General features: G+C 50.9%; 1 protein-coding gene across 4 annotated transcripts in view; it reads left to right on the top strand.

Moving 5' to 3' along the window:
- Nucleotides 1-27: 27 nt before the first annotated feature.
- Nucleotides 28-20,965, top strand: part of MVK (mevalonate kinase) — a 67,978-nt gene continuing 47,040 nt past the window's right edge. For 3 of the 4 annotated variants that reach the window (XM_057492298.1, XM_057492299.1, XM_057492297.1), the window contains exons 1-10: nt 28-183; nt 1,087-1,178; nt 2,078-2,225; nt 5,848-5,992; nt 7,761-7,916; nt 11,508-11,611; nt 12,236-12,281; nt 16,082-16,172; nt 16,536-16,652; nt 19,635-19,788. In XM_057492298.1, the coding sequence (XP_057348281.1) occupies nt 1,101-1,178; nt 2,078-2,225; nt 5,848-5,992; nt 7,761-7,916; nt 11,508-11,611; nt 12,236-12,281; nt 16,082-16,172; nt 16,536-16,652; nt 19,635-19,788 (1,039 nt within the window). In that variant the 5' untranslated portion in view covers nt 28-183; nt 1,087-1,100. The remainder of the gene's footprint in view (nt 184-1,086; nt 1,179-2,077; nt 2,226-5,847; nt 5,993-7,760; nt 7,917-11,507; nt 11,612-12,235; nt 12,282-16,081; nt 16,173-16,535; nt 16,653-19,634; nt 19,789-20,965) is intronic. The other variant, XM_036904027.2, reaches the window with a different exon arrangement.

The following is a 20,965-nucleotide window of genomic DNA, read 5'->3' as shown; positions in this document are numbered from 1 at the left end:
GGCCAATGCTCAAGCCAATTGGTAAAGGGCTTGCGCACTCTGATTGGCTGGATGGAAGGAAGCTGCCACCTGCCCCCGAGGCTCCGGCTCTTGGTTATCAAGTCCCGGAGCTACTTCGGCTGTCGCGTAGAGTTGCTGTGTCAGTAGGAGAGAGGCTGTCATCGCGGGGCCGGGTGGTGCGAGGTACGAAGCCGCGACCCAGGACGACCCCGGGCGACCCCGGGCGGGCTTCCGGCTGCCCTGGCTCAGTTTCTCCAACTCTTGAGACTCCCTGTTGAGGGGTCGGCGACCTCGAATCTAACTGCGGTGATTGTGAGTTTCGGACAAGCAATAGATAGGTTCCTCGCTTCGAGCCTCAGTTTCCCAGCCTGAGACTGGATCACGATAGTACTTAGCTCACAGTGCTGTTTAGGTGTTACTATGTTGAGGAAATGCACGTAAATCCTTGATGGGTGGTAACTGAATTATGTATAAAAGCCAGAAGTGCGCACACCCTTAGACCCAGCAGGGAGACTGCTAGGACTGTTTTCTAGGACTCGTGTTGCAGAGGTCCTCGCATAAGTGTGCAAAAAAGGGTGTGGCAGTGGTTTTCTGCAGCTTGTTTCTAATTGTGACACATTGGAAACAGCCCAACTATCCGGAAAGGTGTTCTTTCTGGTCCATGATTTCATTTGATTTTTTACCTTTTGTAGAAGTAATAATATAAGCTGGAACCAAGAACAGAGCCAGTAGTAAATAGCTATCAGTAATAGAATGATTATATGTCAGACACTGTTTCTCTTGCATTAATTTGTCTTTCCAAAACCTTCTGAGGTGAGTACAGTTATTGTCCCCTTATAACATATGAGGAAACCGAGGCATAGCCTTTTGAGGGAGTTAGCCGAGATGGTATCACCAGGGAGTTGGGAGAGCTGCAATTTGAACCCTGGTCTTCCCAATATGTCTAGTTGACAGCTGCACTCACTGTCTTGTGGGCACAGAGCAAGTGCTGAATGGTAGCTCCCTTTTTGGTTGGAATGATGAGTTTGACCTAAGCATTCTCTAAGATTTGGGGACCTTCCACCCTCTCTTTGGCTTCCCTTTCAGGATTCCTGGGAGCCATGTTGTCAGAAGCCCTGCTGGTGTCTGCTCCAGGGAAAGTCATCCTCCATGGAGAGCATGCCGTGGTCCATGGCAAGGTAAAAGGCCCCCAGAGCCTTCCAGGATTGGGCATCACTTCTCCCTGATGCTAACCTTAAAAGAAGCTAAAATGGAGCCTTGAGGCATAACCTAGGAGTATATCAGAGCGGAGGTCTGTTTCTCCTCTGCAAGGCAAGGAAAGGTCAGGTCTTATGTCCACTAAAGGGCATCTCTGGCCTCACTCAGTAAGATAGCAAAAAGATGATTTGTAAAGTCTTGCAGGTGAAATGGGATCACCTAGGAAGTGATCTTCAGGAGAGAAGAAAAGAGGTTGGAGGGCCCAGCTATGGGGTAGTCCAACGTTTAGAAGCCGGAAAGATGAGTAGGATCCAGCAGAGTCTGAAGCATGCATTAGCTCATTTAATGTATCTCAATATCTCTACCTTTGGAGGTTAAACTTTATTATCCTATTTTTATGGACACTGAAGTTGAGGCTTAGGAGAGGATTGGTAACCTGACCAAGGTCCCATACATCTTGGTAGAACTAGGAATAAACCTAAGTCTGTCTGAACCCAAAGCTCATGCTTTTTCTGCTCTTCCACTCTGTCACTTTTTATGTTCTTAACATACTTATCTTTGATTGTAACATGGTCATTGTGGGGAAACCATTCCTTGGTGTTGAGAACCTCTGAAGTTTTACACTCAGAGGACAGATATAAATAAATGTTGACATCTGGTTGACTGGTAGTGGCTAGTAGCCAGGCCTAGTGGGAGAGCATGCCAACGTTGCTTAGCAGCGTCTGACAAAGGCATGAGTGGAAGTGGCCTGTGCTGCTAGGATATGCTCTCTGTTCTCCGCACACTGACTCTGACCTCTCTTTTTCCTAAGACAGGAGCCATGCTCGTTCCCCCCACCTGCACCCCTGGGAGCTAATTGGTTTTGCCCTTAATCCTACAGGTAGCACTGGCTGTGGCCTTGAACTTGAGAACATTCCTCCGACTTCAGCCCCACAGCAATGGGAAAGTGGGCCTTAACTTACCAAACACTGGCATCAAGCGGGTTTGGGATGTGGCCAGGCTTCAGCTGCTGGACACAAGCTTTCTGGGTAAGTGCAAGGAGAAGGAACCAGGTGTGGGAAGAGGTTGGGGCCTGAAAGAGGATGGCTGTCCCCAAGGGAGCCAGAGGCCATCCACTCTAGGGGTGTTTTCTCTCCTGACCCCATAAAATTAGTTGCACTTATAATTTTTAAAAATGTAAAAACATAAAGTGAGGCACTAGGTCTCTGTGGACTGTTGTGGACAGATCATCAAGGCTTACTGCTGAGTGAAAAAAATGCAAAATGCAAAAAACACGTATGCTGAGGAATGAAACTAAGTATCAGTATGTTTGTAAGTGCATAAGAAAAGACTGGGATTACATATATTCAACTGACATTGGTGATTAGTTACCCCTGGTCCTTAGGTTCATGCAATGGAGAAAGGGAACCTTCCTTCTATGATGTTTTAATAAGGAGAATGTCTTGACATTTTGTACTAATCAAAAATAAAAGTAGCCTGCTTATTATTGGAAAATACAGTCAATACTGAAACATTGCTAGTAAAAAAAATTAATCTGTTATCGCTGCCCACCCCTCTTCCCTACCCCAGCTCCACCCCCATGGTAACTGTAAGCATTTTGGTGTTAATCCTTCTGGATTATTTTCTGTAGATGTCTAGATTGATTCGGATATGGAGATAACATTTTTTTTTTTTGACAGGGCATCTCTCATATTTATTGATCAAATGGTTGTTAACAACAATAAAATTCTGTATAGGGGACTCAATGCACAATCATTAATCCACCCCAAGCCTAATTCTCGTCAGTCTCCAATCTTCTGAAGCATAATGAACAAGTTCTTACATGGTGAACAAATTCTTACATAGTGAATAAGTTCTTACATGGTGAACAGTACAAGGGCAGTCATTACAGAAACTTTAGGTTTTGATCATGCATTGTGAATTACAAACAATCAGGTCAAATATGAATATTCGTTTGATTTTTATACTTGATTTATATGTGAATCCCACATTTCTCCCTTATTATTATTATTATTTTTAATAAAATGCTGAGGTGGTAGGTAGATACAAGATAAAGGTAGAAAACATAGTTTAGTGTTGTAAGAGAGCAAATGTAGATGATCAGGTCTGTGCCTCTAGACTAAGTATTAATCCATGCTAGACAAGGACAATAAAACATCCATGGATGCAGAAGATTTCTCTCAAAACAGGGGGGGTGAGATTCTAAGCCTCACCTCTGTTGATCCCCAATTTCTCACCTGATGGCCCCCCTGCGACTGTGCCTGTCTTAGGTTGTTCCTCCCTTGAGGAATCTTACCCGTCTCTGGCTAACCAGTCATCTTCCGGGGCCATACAGGGAAATGTAAAGTTGGTAAGTGAGAGAGAAGCCTTATTGTTTGAAAAGGTTAGCTTTTTACTTCTTTGCAGATTTATGCCCTGTGGCTTCTATGCCCAGCATTTGTCTTGAGGTATCTTTGCCACTTGGAAGAATTATGATACTTGGTAAATTCGATTTGAGGCACGAATTCTATTTAAGGTTTGTAATTAGGAAGGAAGAGGAAAAGCTATAGAGGTAGCAGACGGAAGAAAACATGGGAAGATTGATTATTTCTTTGACATATGGAGATAATATTTTTTAACCAAAATCAGATCAGGCCACAGAAACTCTTCAGAAATGTGTAGGAGTTTGTTTTCTTCAGTATATCAGGACTCTCTTTCCATGCCAATAAATAAAGACCTCCATGCTCATTTTTGGTAACATCGGGAATGTTGTGTCCGCTCAGAAAAAACCTGCCCCGAAGCTGGAGTGTGTTTTCTGTTCTCAGTTTGCTGTCTCCTCTGGATTGATGCCTCGTGGTTTGGAAAAGTGTTTCTTAGGCAGCATAGGCCAGGCCAGTGATAATCCTCTAGGGCTGTTTTCCAAACTGTTCCTTGTCCCCCATGAGAATTAGTCCAGAGCAAGCCACTCAGCCACTCCCACTGCTGTAAGGAGATGGAGTCAGTTGAAAACCCCCATTTTTGAGCAATCATTTTCAACCCCATCCCGCCTTGAGATCCCCTCGAGAGGTTTTTGTTTTTTTTAGCAATACAGATGGATTCCTTGCCCTGCCCCTCTCCTGTTGAGAATCAGGAGTGGTGGTAGGGGTCCAGGCATGTGTATTTTGAAGTAGGTCCCCTGGGTGATTCCAGGGACGCCTTCAATTAAGGGCTACTTCTTTGAAGCATGCCTCAGAAAACAGCCATCCGGAACAACCTGGATTTTGCTTTCTGTGGTGTACAGGGCTGCCCAGCCAGGCTGGAAATGTTCCCCAAGGACTGGCTGCTGCTTTTATGTCTAAGTAGCATAAATGGAAGCAGCCAGGTGTTGTGACACATGTCTCACCACTTCTGACTGCCTGGGTGGGCCCGGGCAGGTCACCTGACCCTCTGAGCTTAGCTGAGCAGAGTCGTGTTGCCTGGGAGGCCTGCTGTGAGGATCTGGCAGGATCAGAGGTGGGTGCAGGCCTGTGCTGCTGGGAGCAGTACCTGTGTGGGGGGCTTGTTAGTTACCTTTCTAAGGAGGCGACAGAAATCAGAGACTTTTGAAGACATGTTTTCTGCTAGATTGCAAGGATTTGCTGTCTTTTTCTTCATTGTTCTTTGGTTGCCTCCTAATAGAAATAAACACAATTGCATTTATAGGGCATTTTCATGCAATGAAAATGTTACTGACCTAGTGTGTTATGTATGTTAGTACTGTTTCGGCAGTAGGTGGAGGTATTCATCCCCATTTTATGGATGAAAAAACTGAGATTTAGGGGCCAAACCCCTTGAGTCACCCAGCTTGGCAGTGATACAGAGAGGATTCTGACCCAGATCTTTCTGAACTCCAAAGCCTAGGCTCTTAACAAACCATTGCATCTCCATCACAGAACCCTAGGAACACTTTTTGGCCTTTCATGTGTCATTAATTCAGTCAAAACACAGTACTTAATAGGTGCCCCACCCCAAAATTTCCTAACACAGGCACACCCAGCTCGGTTTATTTTATGTTCCCTTCAGAATTTGACTGGGGCCCAGGGAGTGTTCTGTAAAGAAAAGCCAGTCCGACTTGTTCCGCCTCCTCTGTGCCCTGGAAAAGAAACTGTTACCTGGCCTTTGCCTCTTGCCCAAATCTCAATATTTCACATTCACTGGTTTTATTTGAATATCCTGCTCTTGCTAATTGTGTTTGGGAGAGGAAAATATTTGGGGAATAAGGTAATACTGCCTTTGGTTTTCGTTTTGTACAGTGGAGGTCCAGGCCTTTGAGCAATGAAGCTAGTGTTCAGTTTGTGTATGTGTGTTTTAAAACAACTGTTAACTAAGCACTTCCTGTGAGCCATTCTGGGGATTCTGTGCACCTTATTTACCTTTATCTTCTTGACAACCCTGTGAAGAGGCACTGTGGTCCCTTTTTACCAAGGAGGGAAACTGAGGTTCAAAGAGGTTGTCATGTGCTTAAGGCCACAAAGCCTCTGAAGCCTGAAGGCCACTGACAGACTTGGTGGTGGTGCTCAGACCATGTGCATCTAGAGTCTGATTCCCATGACTACTTGTGGGAGTCAAACTACAGTTCTGTGTGTTCTGGTGACTGTCCAAGCCCCTGAGGCCCTCTCACCTATCCATGTCGCTTCTTTGCGTATGTGATAGAGCCAGGTGACGTCACAACACCCACCCCAGAGCAGGTGGAGAAGCTGAAGGAGGTGGTGGACCTCCCCGAGGACTCTGCCAACCACAAGGGCCTGGCTGTGCTGGCCTTCCTGTACTTGTACCTGTCCATCTGCCGGAAGCAGAGGTGGGTGTGTGGTCTGGGGAGGAGTCCTGGTTCAGTCTCTTCTAGCAAATGGGCTAAGGTTTCTGTTGTTTGGGCTGCTGGAGAATGCTCACCCTCCCTTCCTGGTTTCTAGTAATAGTAGCCATTGGCCATCACCATGTGCTGGCCACCATGCTGGACACTTGATATACGGTCTGCTTTTAATAATGATCACAACCACCGCATGTGAGAGGCACTATCCTCATTTTGCAATGGGAGAAACAGACTCAGATCAATACACTTAGGGCCACACAGCTAGTTAGTGGCAGAGCTGAGAAATCAACTCACTTTAATACCAACACTTGCATTCTTAACCCAACATCGACGACTCTGGCCTCTTCAGTTCAGGAGAACCAAAGCCGGATTTCATTCTTGGATACACCGTGTGGCTCTTCCTGTGCCATGTCCACAGAGACACCCTTGTTCCACATTCCACAGGCTCCAGGGAAACTCCATGATCAGCAGAGAGAAGGCCTGTGTCTACTTCACCCCTCGAGATAAGATCTGGGTTGTTTGCCCTTTGGAAGCCAGCTCTATGAGGGTGGCAGTACTGTTGGGGCATGTCATGTTGTGGTAGAGAGCAGGGCAGAGAGTCAGATATTGGTTCGAACCCCAAGGCAGCCACTTACTAGTTTGCTGGAAGTTCTTCCCCGGCCTGAGCCTCAGTGCCCTCATTTGCGAAATGGGGGTAGTAATAGTACCTACCCTGTACAGCTCTTATGAGGTTAAGTGACACAGAGCCCGGCACATATCTTGGTATATGTTAGTTATAAAAATTACTTTTTGTCCAGAACCCAAAGGGAAAACCTCAAGAGGCAGCTCTTCACCTGTGCAGCAGACACACACTGGCTAAGCGAGCACCAGGTGCCAGGCACTGTGCAGGGGACACATTCATAAATGTCTCTACACTTGCTGTCCAGTGCCACGATTTTCACCTTGAGGGGGGGCATGTCCCCTTCCGGAAGCAGCAGGCACTTTGGAGTCCCCTGAGTTGGGTGGGGTAGGCATGTATAGTTTGAAAAGGCAGATTTAGTATTATAATTTTGTTTGGAAAATGGGAGAATTACTCAGTGGGAGTTACAGAACACGAACTTTGACAGTCCTCACTTGGGGGAAAGTAGGAGGCAGTGATTCTAGGCTCTCCAGTGAACATAAGCAGGCCAGGATTACCTGCAGCTGGGAAACTCCAGCCCAGGGTAGGGGTGGTGGTGGGGCATCCTTGAACACACAGCACACTGCGACAAGGTGGAGAAAGATTATGAAAGAGTACATGCTGGGCTTGCTGGAAAGGCCTCTGTGGGTGGCCAGGGGAAGCCGCACAGTGGAAGGGACATTTGAGAAGGGCCTTGCAGGGTGGGTAGGAATTTCCCTGGGGGAGTAAAGAGGAGCAGAGCCATCCTGGGCAGGGGGACCAGCCCGTGTGCGGCCCAGCCTGAGCAGGGCCATGAAAGAGCTTCCCTTGTGTGGAGAAGCAGGAGTTTATAGAGAAATGGTTGGTGGTTCCCAAGGCACTTTAGGAAGAGCTCTGGCTGGACAGTATAGCATGTTAAATGATGCTGGCACCTGTTTTCAAGTTGTCTGTTAACCATGGGTTTCTGCCATCCAGTAGGGATGCTTTTGGGGTTGGGGAATCTTCCTGAGTTCAGAAAACTAAGCCAACTGCTTGGAGTCGGGCCCTGCCCACGTCCTTTCCTGGGCCGTGTTTCAGCATTGGCACCTCACTGCCTGCCCTGCTCCTGCTGTGTTTCAGGGCCCTGCCCAGCCTGGACATCACCGTGTGGTCGGAGCTGCCCACTGGCGCTGGCCTCGGCTCCAGCGCGGCCTACTCCGTGTGTTTGGCAGCCGCCCTTCTGACTGCGTGTGAGGAGATCCCCAACCCCCTGAGGGGTGGGGAGTCCACCAGCAGGTAACTGGCCCTCACCCTGGTCTTGTTGCCTTTCCTGAGCGCCACGACCTGAGTATAGGTCCTTGGACTGAGAACTTGCCGCCACCCTGTGAGGTGAGAGGTGTCATGTGGCCATTTTGCAGATGAGAAAACTGAGGCATAGAGAGGCCAGACGGCTCTCCCAGGATAGCTAGTGATGGCAGAACGAGACTTGGACGCAGGTGGTCTGAATCCAGAGCCTGAGCTCTCCACCCCTGTGCTGAACCTCTTCTGTCCACCCACCCCCCATTTCTCTCCATGCCGACCTTGCCTCTTTTGGGTTCAGGGGCTCAGGACCTGAGCCCGGACATAGGGGGCAGTGGGTTAGATGGGCCGTTGGGCCCACCTCCACCTTCAGCTCGCTGTGGACCTGGCCGGGCCACTGCCCCTTCGGGGCCTCAGTGTCCTCTGTGATGGTGATGATAATGCTGAGATGGGGGTCGCCAGGTAATACCAGATGGTCATGGGAAAGAACTTTCATGTGCCAAGGAACAACCACAAGGGTGTGTCCGTTAGCTGAGGGCATCTCCCCTCTGACAAGCCCTCATCCAGGCAGAGCAGTTCTCACTGGGAGTCAGTGAGGCTTGTCAGGATGGGGTTGCTGGCAGACCGTTTCTGTCACTTGGGGAAAGCACCTGGAGAAACCACCCTGAGCACAGGGGTTATGCAATTTTCCCTGGCCCCCTTCCACCCCAAGAGTTGGGTCTGAGGCCCCAGAGTCCAGCCTGGCAGCCTCTTGGGGAGGCCTGTCTCTGGACCCACTTGTCTCAAGGGAGCCCTCCGCTGGGGACCTTGCATAGCAGCTGTGTGGAGCCCATGTGCCATGCCTCATCCACCTCCAGCATGGCCAGCAGAAGAGAAACCTGCTTAGACAGTGCTGGCTGCCAGACTGTGTACTGCTACTCAGAGCAGCACCTCTGGGCCCTCCATGCACAGAGAGGAGCAAGACCCAGAGAACACGCCGCCCTGGCCTGAGGCTGGAGAACTGTGTCTTCCTGAGTTTGGTTTTGAATTAAGGTGTTCTTCCTTTGCACTGAAATACTGTGGTTTTGTTTCCCCAGGCCCTGTTGGGCACCCTGTCACGGCCAGTCATTGCTCTTCTGAGACATGGAGGTCAAAATACAGTTGAATTCACATTAAGCCCGGCGGCTGAATTGATCCTCGTGGCCACCGCTGGTCGGGAGACTGCTGATGTTATATGTCTGGCAGCACTCCCCTGAGTCACTTTGAAGGGCTGCTGCGTATGGAGAGAAGCTGGGGTGGGGAGAGGCAGGAAGAGGCAGCTGTTCATTGGGGACAGGATCCAGCAGGATGAGGGACCTGTGGGTGATGACAGGAGGGGCCAGTTTTCAGGAATTCCAAAAAAGGTTTGCATGGCCTTGGGTGACCCCTTTTCCTCTCTGGGGCTCTGTTTCCTCATCTGAAAGTGAGGGACTGCACCTGATGATCCCTCAGGGGACCTTCCACTTCCAGCCTTGACATTTGGTGATCCTGTCCTAACATGGTGACTCAGGAAAGAGGCTTTGGGACAGCTGCTTGTTACTGTGTGCTGATGGCTGATTATAACTGGCATTATGCAGGGCTGGTCGCCCCAGGTCCCCTGCAGAGACAGCCTACCTGCAGGCCAACAGACCAGCTCTGCCTTTCAAGAGACATAGCTGACGTGTGCGTGCGTGCGTGCGTGCGTGCGTGTGTGTGTGTGTGTGTAGGTGGGTGAGGTCTTTCTCATGCTGTTTCTTTCCAACCAATTCTCCCACCTCCCCGAAGACCCAGTCATTCTCAGAATCTTTGCAGAGAGCAGCTCTGCCCTCCCAACCCCAGCATTTCCAGATCAGGAGCTGGAATGTGGTCTCTGTGAAGACTCGGTTAGGAGTGTGAGCCCCCTGAGGGACACACTGTGCTAGCAGAGCAGAGCTGGAGGCAGACCTGTGTTTGTTGAAGGGCCCCTTCCCCTTCTCACTCCCTCACTGTTAGGTCCTGGAAAGGGCCAGCTCTTGTCCAGTCCCAGACACCACACTGGCTGCCTAGCCTAGGGCTGGAATGCTCTCCCCCAACATTTTGCCTTGCTGACCCACTGGCTCCCCCACTGTCAGAATGGGGCGTCCTCCACGCAGCCTGCAGTGCCCTTCTTGAGGCACAAACACTGATGCTTACTGACATCCACTCTCTCCCTTAGACTTCAAGCTCAGGCAATCAGGGGCCCTGTCTGTTTCGCTCCCTGCTGTGAACTTTATCACAGGCACATAGTAGATGGTCAATAAATGCTGAACAAATGAGTGAGTCTCCATGAGTAGCACTGTGCTCTTGGCAACACGATTTTACCCCCCTGAGCCTCAGCTTCCTCTTCTGTAAGACAGGAGATAGTAATTGACCTTCCCTGCAGGGTTATGGTGAGGATTACAGCAAATGCCCATTTGAGAACAGCACCATGCCTGGCACTTGGTAGTCAGTAACACGTGCAGTGTAACTCATGATCAGTCACAGCCTCACGACCACCATGTGAGTTGGAGGTCCATAAAATCCTCATTTGACAGATGAGGAAAGAGGCTCAGAGAGGATGATTGACTTGCTTAAGGGTCCACAGCAAATGAATGGTTGGAGTGGGCTTGGAGTGAATATGGGAGCCATGTTCCTAGGTGGCCTCTTTTATGTAAAGCACATACCAACTCCTGGGCATTTTACAAAGGACTTGCATATTCTTTCCATCTCACATATCCTCTGTGAGGGAGGCACTGTTGTCCCTATTTTACTGACAAGAAAACCGAGGGGCTGCCACTGAGCCCTGCACTCAGAGGCTGCAAAACCCCACTGCTGGCTTCTGCTATTCCATGGGCAAGGGATCAACAGGAAGGAAACAAGCTGAGAGAGCTAGGCCAGCAGTGGGATGATCATTGGCCTTGTTTGACACTCATGTGTTTAGATCTGTTCGCTGAAACTGTTAATGAGCCTACACCCCTTCCAGGGAAGGCAGCATGGCCACGGGCTTGGGAGAGATCCAGAGATGGCCAGAGCAAACCTGGCCCACCAGGGGTGTCTGAGGCACCTGGAATGCAGTTGATAATGGTCGTTCTTTTGAGCTATTTGCAGGGCTCTGGGAAAGTCACGCCTCTGCTTGCTCTTCTTAAAGGTGGGCGAGGTTCCAGAGCAGTTGTGCTTAGGTAGGAGTGTTTTATAGCAATAACTGCTGGCTGCTGTTTGCAGGGCACCTTGCTGTCATTTGACACACCCACAACTGGCCTTTGAGTTTCCATTCTACAGATGCACAGAGTGGGGCTCCGAGAGCTTAGATAATGAGCTCAGAGCCACTCGGCTAGTAAGAGGCAAAAAGGACCGTATGTCTGGAAGCCATGGCGCCTTCCACTCTGCCAGCTGGAAGGGACAGGAAGGGAATGTGTGGCATGTTCTATAGCTGAAGGTTCTGAGCCATGTTTTTCTCTGTCTGAGTTGAAGGACCCAAGCCCCTTTGCCTTTTGGTCCCCACCAATCTGTGGACCCTGCTCTCTGTTGCCCATGGTGACCACTTGGCTCCCCACTGACCACCACTGTAAAGGTGAATTTCTGTGTCTTCTTCAGGTGGGCCACGGAGGATTTGGAATTAATCAACAAGTGGGCCTTCCAGGGGGAGAGGGTGATTCATGGCAACCCCTCCGGAGTGGACAACGCAGTCAGCACCTGGGGTAGGTGCTGCCTCAGGCTTATTTATTTTTATTATCTTAAAAATTCTAATGACAATCGTACATGCCCAGGCTCTGTTGGTTTGGGTGATTAGAACTTATGCATTCTGAGGAAAATAGTATTGTCCTGTTTGGGGGGGAATGGGAGAAATCTTAGGGCTCTGCATCACACCTCCTAAATCCGAATTTCTAGGGGCTTGGCCCGGGGCCTGCGAACCTACAGCTTCAGTGAGCTCTGGGGTGGGGCTGGGGAGGGTGTGTACATTAAAGCCAAAGAGCCACAGCTACGGAGTTTGCAAACCGCCCAAGCTATGGCTGCCCTCTGGTGAGGACGCTTGCTTCTTGGACCTGGCCACAGCTCTGAGCCCCACCTTCACCACATGGCCTGTGGGAGAGAAGCTGGCAGGGATGGGAGAGACCCTGGAGCCCAAGGCCTAGCAGGGCTCCCCGGTGCGGTGAGGAGTGCCTCCGTGCCCTGCCGGACCTTTTGTAACTAAAATGACTAGTTACAGTGCTTATTCTATCCCTGGGTGGGGTAAACCTCTAACCCCACCTGGAATGCAGCCTCTCCCCCAAGAGGCAGAGACACAGCACCTGCAGCTCTGACCCGCTGCCTTCTCTCTTTAGGAGGAGCTCTCCGGTACCAACAAGGGAAGATTTCACCCCTAAAGAGGTAACCCTGGGGCGGAGCAGCACCTCGCATCGTGACTGCAGTGATGCATCTCACGGCGGAGCTCTATTTCTTTGTGAAGTAACCTGGGGGGCAGATGCCCACAGGCTTTCCCTCGATGTGGCCCTCCTAGGCCATCAGCTGTGAGGAAGCCCTGCTCTTTCCTTCTCCACTTCAGCTCTTAAATTGCCAAGAGATTAGGGGGGAGTCATGCATGCCCATGTCATTTGCCTTCCAGAAAGTGGCTGTTGCCCTAGACCCTAGCTGCTCATTCATTTATTCATTCATTCATCTTACTCACTTAGCAAACAAGAATTGATGTCCTCCTGCGTTCCTGATGGTATAGTACTAGGGCGTGAGGGTATAAAGAGATCCTGGACACAATTTTGGGGAGGAGAGAGGCAGAGACAATATACACAAAAGCCGCTACAAGACAGTGTGAGAGTTGCCATAATGCCGGCATTCAAGGCAGGGCTGGGGCTGAAGCCCGAGGGAGGATTGAGCAGCTGAAAGCTGGGGTGACAGTTAACAACTTTCAGCCTGTTCTGTTTCTTTACCTCCTCCCTCTGGAGTAATTGGAATTACAGACATGCATCTTACATTTCCACATTCTTTGTTCTATTTGCATTCTGGGGGACACGCAGGGGCAGGTGCTTTGGGGCTATTCCTGAGCCTTAGATAAAGTTGGGTAATGGTGTTTGTCCCAGGGCACTTTGCAGCCTTGGTGGGTCTTTCCACAGCCATGAGGGTCCCAGGGCCCTCTCTCAACGTCTTTACCCAAGGCAGTCTTCTTTGTAGGTGGGCAGCAGGTCCTGGCCCGCTGCCCTCGCCAGCTGGGCCACTCCGTTAGTGGCTCAGCGACCTGGCATGAGATGGTGCTGCGTTCCTGCTACACCTGCACCTCTGAGATCTTCCTGCCTCAGCTCTGTTGGCTTCCCGTAGCTAAGGCTGCCTTTCTGAGGCTCTACATTAAGGTTTCCTAATCTCAGTACTGTTGACATTGTGCACTGGATAATTATTTATACAGAGAGACTGTCCTGTACGTTATTGAATGTTTAAAAGCATCCCTGGGCATCTGCCTACTAGATGCCAGTAGCACTTCCCTTCTCTCCCAGTTGTGACAACCAAAAATGTCTCCAGACATTGCCACTTATCCCCTGGAGGGCAAAATCTCCCTGGTTGACAACATCTGCTCTATATAGAGAAGGAAGCAGAGCCATTTAGGAGCATGGGACAGCTTCCTCTGGCTGCTCCTGGAATCGGTGGCATTGGAGCCTAGGGCCCAGGCTGGGTCAGCTCTGCCCGGGGGACTGAATCCCTCCCGTGCAGCAGGAGTAGAAGTCTGCAGGATTCTGCGATGTGTAGGCCTGGGCCCCTTGGGGCTCACAGTCTCCTGGAGGAGGCAGGCAGACTGTCCTCAGAAGGCATACCGAGGGTTCTAAAGCCACTGTGGAGGACAGTGAGGGGTATCATAGGTCAGGCTGCAGATCTGGGGGCCTTCCTTGGGGAGGTAGCATTTAGTCATTCAGTGTTTCCTGAGGACTTGTTGTATATCCTAAGCAGAGAACTGGGCCCCAGGAATAGAAAACCAATCAAGACATGGCCCGGGCACATCCCCAGTCCCCTTGGGGGAATCAAGAGATGAGTGGTGGAGGGTTTCCATGGTGGAGGGAGACAGGGAAAGGCTTAAGGCGTTCTTAGTGGCTACTTGGTGATGGTATGTATGTTGGACAGAGATGGGTCCAGAGGCCTGGGTTTGAGCCCAGTTCTGCCACTTGGCAGCTGGGTGCCCTTGGATGAGTCAAATTTCCTGAGGCCTCTGAAATTTTCTGATTTCATCCTAAGCATGAAATCAGAAATGGTATCGATAAAGTGCTTAGCTCGTTTCTAAGTTTAGACATTTGTTCCACAAATATTATTGCGATAACTACCACATGCTGGCTGCTGGGGCCTTAGCAGGGGCCAAAAAGTCCTGCCTTCCTGAAGTTCACATTTTGTGGGAGGAGACAGCCAACAAATGAATTGCTCTGAAGAGTATGTCAGGCAGTCGTAAGTGCCTTCAGAGAAAGCAGGGCAAGGGGCCGGAGGGGAAGGAGGGAGTAGCTAGATGGTCAGGGAGGCCGCTGATGAGATGCCATTTGAGCAGATACCTGAAATACAAGTGAATCATGGAAGATAGGGGTGAGTCCCTGGCAGAGGAAATGTCAGTGCAAAGGCCCCATGACAGAAATCTGCCTGGCGTGTTGAGTGGCAGCTAGGAGGCCAGAGCAGCTGAGTGGAGTGAGCACTCAGGGAGGGTGGGGATGAGGTGTGTTTGGAGAATTAGCCGGGCTGAGTGCACACAAGCACTTGGAGGGCATGGCCCTGGGTGGTGATCACTGGTTGTCATAGGAACCCTGGTTTTGTGGGGCGGGCAGGGCTGGCAGCAGGCCCATTTGCAGGGGGCTTGTCTAAGAAAGATGAAGCAAGCTGCTGCCCCGATGGATGGGAACACAGAGCAGGTCACTGTCGCTGCTGGTGGCAGCTGCCACGGTGTGCAGATGGTGGATTCTCCGAAAAGCAGGAGGTCAGACTCCACATTAATCCAGCCGATGGCTTAAGGAGGAGCCCTTTTCTCCCCAAACCACACATGGTGCCGCTCCATTAAAAAAATGCATTGTTTGCGAAGTGGATCAAGATGTGGCCTCCAGAATGCTGCCCTTCTGAGGAATGGCTTATCTGTAAAGAGAAGAGAAAAGCCAAACAGAATGTTCATCTTTTGTAAAGTTAAAAAAAAGAAAAGAGCTGGCCTCCGAGGCTGAGAATCAATATTAATTTCATGGGTTTATGGGCGGTGAGATCAAGCAGGTTTCTGGCAGCCTTTTCCAGCCCTATTGGGTTTTACAGTCTTGAATTGTGAAAAGCAAATAAAGGTATCAAGGGATTTGCCTGTGTTCAGTGGTCTTGGCCCAGAGCTCATCCAAATTCTCTGCCCTCTATCCCCGGTCTCCGGAAAGACAGGTTGGGATGAAAATAAATGGTGGCTTGAATCCCCAAAGGTAGCTAATTGGGATTGTGGCTTTAGGAGGAATCATGACGCTCAGAGGGCAGATGAGGGCAGTGGGGTCGTGCCAAAGAGCGGGCTTGCTATGCTACCCTGCATCCTCTGTTCTCTTACCCAGGGCAGCCAGATGGGTGACTGATTCCCTCTAACCTCAACTGGATTTGTGCCAGAGCCACTGGTCTGGGCACATTGAGGCTGGGCAGGAATGGGCTCAGCATGCTGGGATGCCGGCATCTCTGCAAGCCCTCTCTTGTTGCGCCAGTGTTGACCCCACCAGCTGACCTGGACATCTTCCCCTTCCACCCCCTCTGGGACCATCTGGGTCCCATTGCTTTTTCTTTCTATATCTCCAGAGTTTTCCATGACAGAAGCTTGGCTCCTTCTTATACCCTGATGTGGTGACTTTGAATGTCCGACTCCATGAATGTGGAATGTTCTACCACCACCAGGCTGAGCTAGGCCCCCTGACATGTGCCTAGCACATAATAGGTGTGCCCACTTGAAGTTGAGTGAGTGAGCAGGTACAAACCAAGGGAAAATGGCCATCTGTCTAGGGGCTGAAGCAGAGGCGCTTCTGGGGTCGGCGGCAGGCACACTGGGCTGGGCGTCAGGAGCCCCATGCTCCCCCAGCTCCCCCATGATGCCACCTCCCTGGGTCTCTGCTTGCCCCGCTGTGAGGTGAGGTGGAGTCCAGGACTGCTGCCACCCCTGACCCATCTCCTCCATCCTGAGCTCACTGTGGACCCCCTTCACCCCACAGGCCACCAGCTCTACAGATCCTGCTGACCAACACCAGAGTCCCTCGCAGCACCAAGGCCCTGGTGGCAGTTGTCAGGAGCAGGCTGCTTAAGGTGCTTCTTGTTCCACTCCTAGGCGGGTTTCCAGCTGAGCCGTGGCAGTCCCGTTTGGGTGTTCAAGCTCTCCCTCTGCCTCTTGGGTTAGTGGAGGAGTGGATGGGGTGGTGGGAACTTGGGGAGGCAGTTTTTGCAGAAGAGGAGGTGGTATCTGTTGACACCCCAGCTGGGAGGCAGGATGGAGATTGTAGATATGCTGGCTTTGCAGCAAGAATCCCCTCCAGGGGCAGCTGGGCAAGGCAGAGACCAGGCTGGAAGGAGAGGAGGTTTCCTCGGGGCAGGCATCGACCATTGCCAGGGCAGCTTGTCCAGTGTCTGCCTGTCCCTAGGCCTCACATTCCCTGCTTCCTTTCCCTCCAGTTCCCAGAGATCGTGGCCCCCCTCCTGACTTCCATAGATGCCATTTCCCTGGAGTGTGAGCGAGTGCTGGGAGAGATGGCAGCGGCTCCGGCCCCAGAGCATTACCTTGTGCTGGAGGTAAGAGCCCATCTGCAGGACCTGGGGTCACTCACCTGCACCACTGTCTAAGACAGGGGCCCCCCAGTCTGCATTCAGAATCCCTGGGAGCTAAAATGAAGTGCTGAATGCCATGGGCCAAGCTTGGGTTCACACGTGTAAGGAGCACTGGGATATTACTGCCGTCACCTTCCATAGGCCCAGGAGTGATTGACCTGGCCGCTTCTTTTCAGCTAATTTTGCTAACTGCATTTGTTCATTCAGTGAGTATCACCTGCATGCTTTGGATCGGACATATCCTAAAAGTGCTCTTTCAGCGTCTTCCCCCAGCCACCACCCTTTGCATAATTCTAGCGTAAAGGTCGAGACCTCATGCTTTGGATTTGATGAGGCCCAGGACTGAATCCCGACCCCACCCCTGCGGGCCTCCCTGGAGCGTCTTAAGGGTGCAGTGAGGTCTTGAGGGTGACACACAGCACAATGCCTGATGAGCCACCAGCTCAGTATGCAGAGGGCTCAGGTTCATCCTCAATACGGGCCATCTGGCCTGGTGAATGTGGCTTGATGTTTAAAAAGCCATCTGGCCTCCTTTTAGGAGTCAGAGGACCAGGCAGTCCCAGCTGGCATGGCTGTGCATCCGCAGTCAACTGGAGGTGCAGAAAGTGCCCCCTCGAGAAAGGCCTGAAGGCTTCCTTTCTCCACAGTCCCCACCACTCCCTAATTTGACCCACAGCTGCCACAGTTGTCGCCTGGTGCCTCCCTGTCCTTTTGTATACATTTGACCTGCAGCCTTTTTCATAAATGGAAGCTACTGCTCTGCCAAGCCTTTTCACAAATGATTTCTCACTTGATCCCTACAACAACCTACCTGTGAAATGTAGGTATGTTGCCTCCATTTTACAGACACAAAAAATGACCTACAGAGAGCAATTTTCTCCAAGGGTTTCCAGTGAGTGGCCGAGCCAGGGTCAAACTGACTTTGTTTATTCTTTTAGTCAACAAGTCCTTAATGAGCACCTTCTGTGGACCAGGGGCAGGGACTGCATCTACCTCCTGTGGTTTTGCCCTCATCCCCCCAGCCGTTGGCCTCCATTCCCCCAGCCTTTGCCTCGCTGGCTCTCAATTCCGTTCACGTAGAAAAGAGGGAACACAGTTCTCCTGAGTAGGAAATTAATAATGATAGAGTACTGCCTAAAATATACCCTGTTGAGCCTCCAGAGAATGCATAGAACAGCACGTTGATTATACATTGTGTATATTTTTAGCTGTGGCAGCCGCTGAAGTGTGCAGCTCAGCTCCTGGACAGCTTTGTGCTCCAACCAGCGAGCAGTTCTCCAGTGTCACAACCTGTCATCTGATCCTTGACAGATTTTGGATCAGAATATGACAGGTGTCTGAAACCTGCCTCCGCAACGTGACACCTGGTGCTCAGGCGCAGAGAGAGGCCCCCAGAAATTTTCCCTCACATCCAGCCCTCGGGGCTGGTGAAAGGCATCCCGGGCCACCACTGGGCCATCACGCCTGTCTGCCCATTTGTCAGAAGTGCTGGGGTGTGTGAGGCGGGCTGCAGGGGAGGTCTAACCCGACCCTGCCTGACGACTCTGAGTGGGAGAACTGTGTGGGCCTCAGCAGACAGCTCGGTGACTGGCAACCCTCACGGCACATGGGCACTCCTGGCCGCACACCGTCAAGCCACCTATGCAAGAAGCAGGTGGCGGCAGCAATGCTGAGAGCCCTCTCAGAGGCAGGGTAATGTGAGCTTTACATCAGGCAGATCCAGCTTCTGGTGCTAGCTCAGTACTCTACTAGCTCGGTGACCTCAGGCAGCCACTTCCCTCTCTGAGCCTTAGTTTCCCCCTCTGTAAAACGGAATGATGGTGATGTAACCATAAATGTTCTATAGCAACTGCTGTTTGCTGAGTACTCACCTGGCATTGTGTGAAAGACGCACTTCATCTCTTCCTTGCAGCAATGAGGCAGATATTCTTATAATCCCTGTTTTACAAAGGGAGAAACTGAGGTTCAGAGTGGAAGACCAAGACGTACACCCAAGGACAGACAGCCAAGAGGTGGCAGAATTGGAACTCAAACTCAGGCCTACTTGACTCGAGGTCCCACATTCTTAACTTCCCAGCAGCAGGGACCATAGCTGGGTGTGCATTCTGAAAGTTCCGCATCTAGCACAGTACCTGGCACATTGAAGGTTATTTGGCAAATGCTGAGGGAGTAAATGAAATGTAAATAAGGGGTGCCTGGGCAGAGATAGAGGTTGTTTTATTATTCCATCAGCCTGCATCTCACTTGGTCCTTGGGAGAGCAGGAATTTTATTATGCATAATCAGAGCAATCTGAACATTTAACTGTTTTGTCCACTTGTGACCATGCTGGAACTACAAAGCAGGTCTTACTCTGAAAATCAGTACCAGAGGCAGCTGTAGGATGGCATATTACTTAAAACTTCTTCACATGACAGAAATCCATCTCAAACAGGCTTTAGCAGAAAATGAATTTATTGGCTCATAATTGAGAAGACCAGAGGGAACAGCTTCAGGCATAGTTGGATCCAGGGGCCAAAACAGTCTAGTCTGAAATTTCTCCATCTTGTGTGTAGTCTCTGAGCATGTGCAGGGCAGATAACTCTGGCTGTCTACCTTTGAAGTCAGTCAGTTTTAGCAGCTCCTGTGGAAAGAGGCAGAGTAAACCCTTGGAGAGCCTTGATTGCCCAGCTTGGGTCACTGGCCCATCCCTGACCAGTCACCATGGCCAGAGGCTTCACTGGCCAGGCCAGGACACGGGCTCTCCACCAGCTCCATCCCAGTCCCATGGGAAGTGCTGCAGGGCAGAGAAGTCCATTTACCAACAGAGAGGGACTCTCCTCTCCAGTGTGCTGGTAGGCAAATCCACTTGCTCTCCCAAACCAGTGGCTTGTCCAGTGGTTGGGATGAACAGAGGACCTCAGCCTCAGGCAGGCCAAGCAGAAACAGACTGAGCCTCCTCCTCCAGGAGCTCATCGACATGAACCAGCACCACCTGAGTGCCCTCGGTGTAGGCCATGCCTCGCTGGACCAGCTCTGCCGGGTGACCATGGCCCATGGACTGCACAGCAAGCTCACTGGCGCGGGCGGCGGGGGCTGTGGCATCACGCTCCTCAGGCCAGGTACGGGTTTGGGGCAATGGGCAGGGTTGCCAGCTGGGCTCGTACAAAGGTTCTACCCGGGCAATTCCCTGGGGAGGAGGAAGTCTGCTAACAGTCATCCTCCCCTCTTCTTTGTGGCGCTGGTCAGGTTAACTAAACTCTCTAGGCCTTTGTTGCTAAATTGGTAAAGAATTCGAACATCTAATTTGTAAGGTTATTGTCCAGATTCAAGGAGGAGCATGCATGTAGAGAGCCTGGCGCAGGGCTAGGCTGTGGTAGGGGCTCATGTAGTGGCTGTTCCTACCGCCTCTCCACCTGCCAAGCCTCCCACAAGCTTGAGAAATAACCAGAACATCATCACCACCCATCTACCCAAGTCAGCCTCACATGCCCTGCTCTCACTTCTTGATGTGGCCAGGATGGGGACCGACTTGCTCTAAAACAAAGGGGTTTCTAAAGAATCAAAATGAAAAACGCCTAAAAGAAACCCCAATGGTTTTCTTTCCCCTTAGTCTTTAGGGAAAGAGCAGGGCCATGTGATGGGCTTGGAGAAGCCCCTGCACTGATGCTGGGGTCAGCAAGGTTCTCCCGGTGTGTTTAATCAACATACCACACCTGCCTCAGGACCTGGCACTAAATGCCCCCATCCACCTGCATTTCCTTCTGTGCTTGTCCCCTCCTCTTGCCTTTCCTCTCTCCTTCTTTACCTTCTCCCCCTGTCACCCCACCTTTTCTCGTTTGCTTTGCTGTATGCCCGCAGTGGCTGCAGAGGCCTCCCCTCCCCTCACTGGGACTCCCAGGCCTCAGACAGTCACCACACCATGACTTCAGCAGACTTTGTTGGTTCATAGCTCAGGGTCAATGATGAGGGTGGGAGAGGAAATTTCTGGAGCGTGTGTGGTGTACCATGTGCTATGCCAGGCACTTTACCTGCATTTTCCCATGTAAGCCATGCAGTGACCCTTGAGGGTAGGTATCATCATTAGCCCCACTCCCAAATGAAGAGACAGGCTTACAGAGGGGCAGTTACTTGTCTGAGTCCCCATGACTGATACATGACAAGGCCAGGTCCGTGTAACTCCGGAGCCCATGATTTTAACTATGCTCCAGAACTCCCCCAGAGAGGATGCAAGGCTCAGCATTCCAACAGGAAGTCCTGGTCCCCAGGCCTTTGAATGGGGATAAACATCCTCCAAGG

This window comes from Manis pentadactyla, chromosome 14 (assembly GCF_030020395.1).
Source record: "Manis pentadactyla isolate mManPen7 chromosome 14, mManPen7.hap1, whole genome shotgun sequence".
NCBI lineage: Eukaryota > Metazoa > Chordata > Mammalia > Pholidota > Manidae > Manis > Manis pentadactyla.
This window is presented reverse-complemented; position numbering and strand designations above follow the sequence as displayed.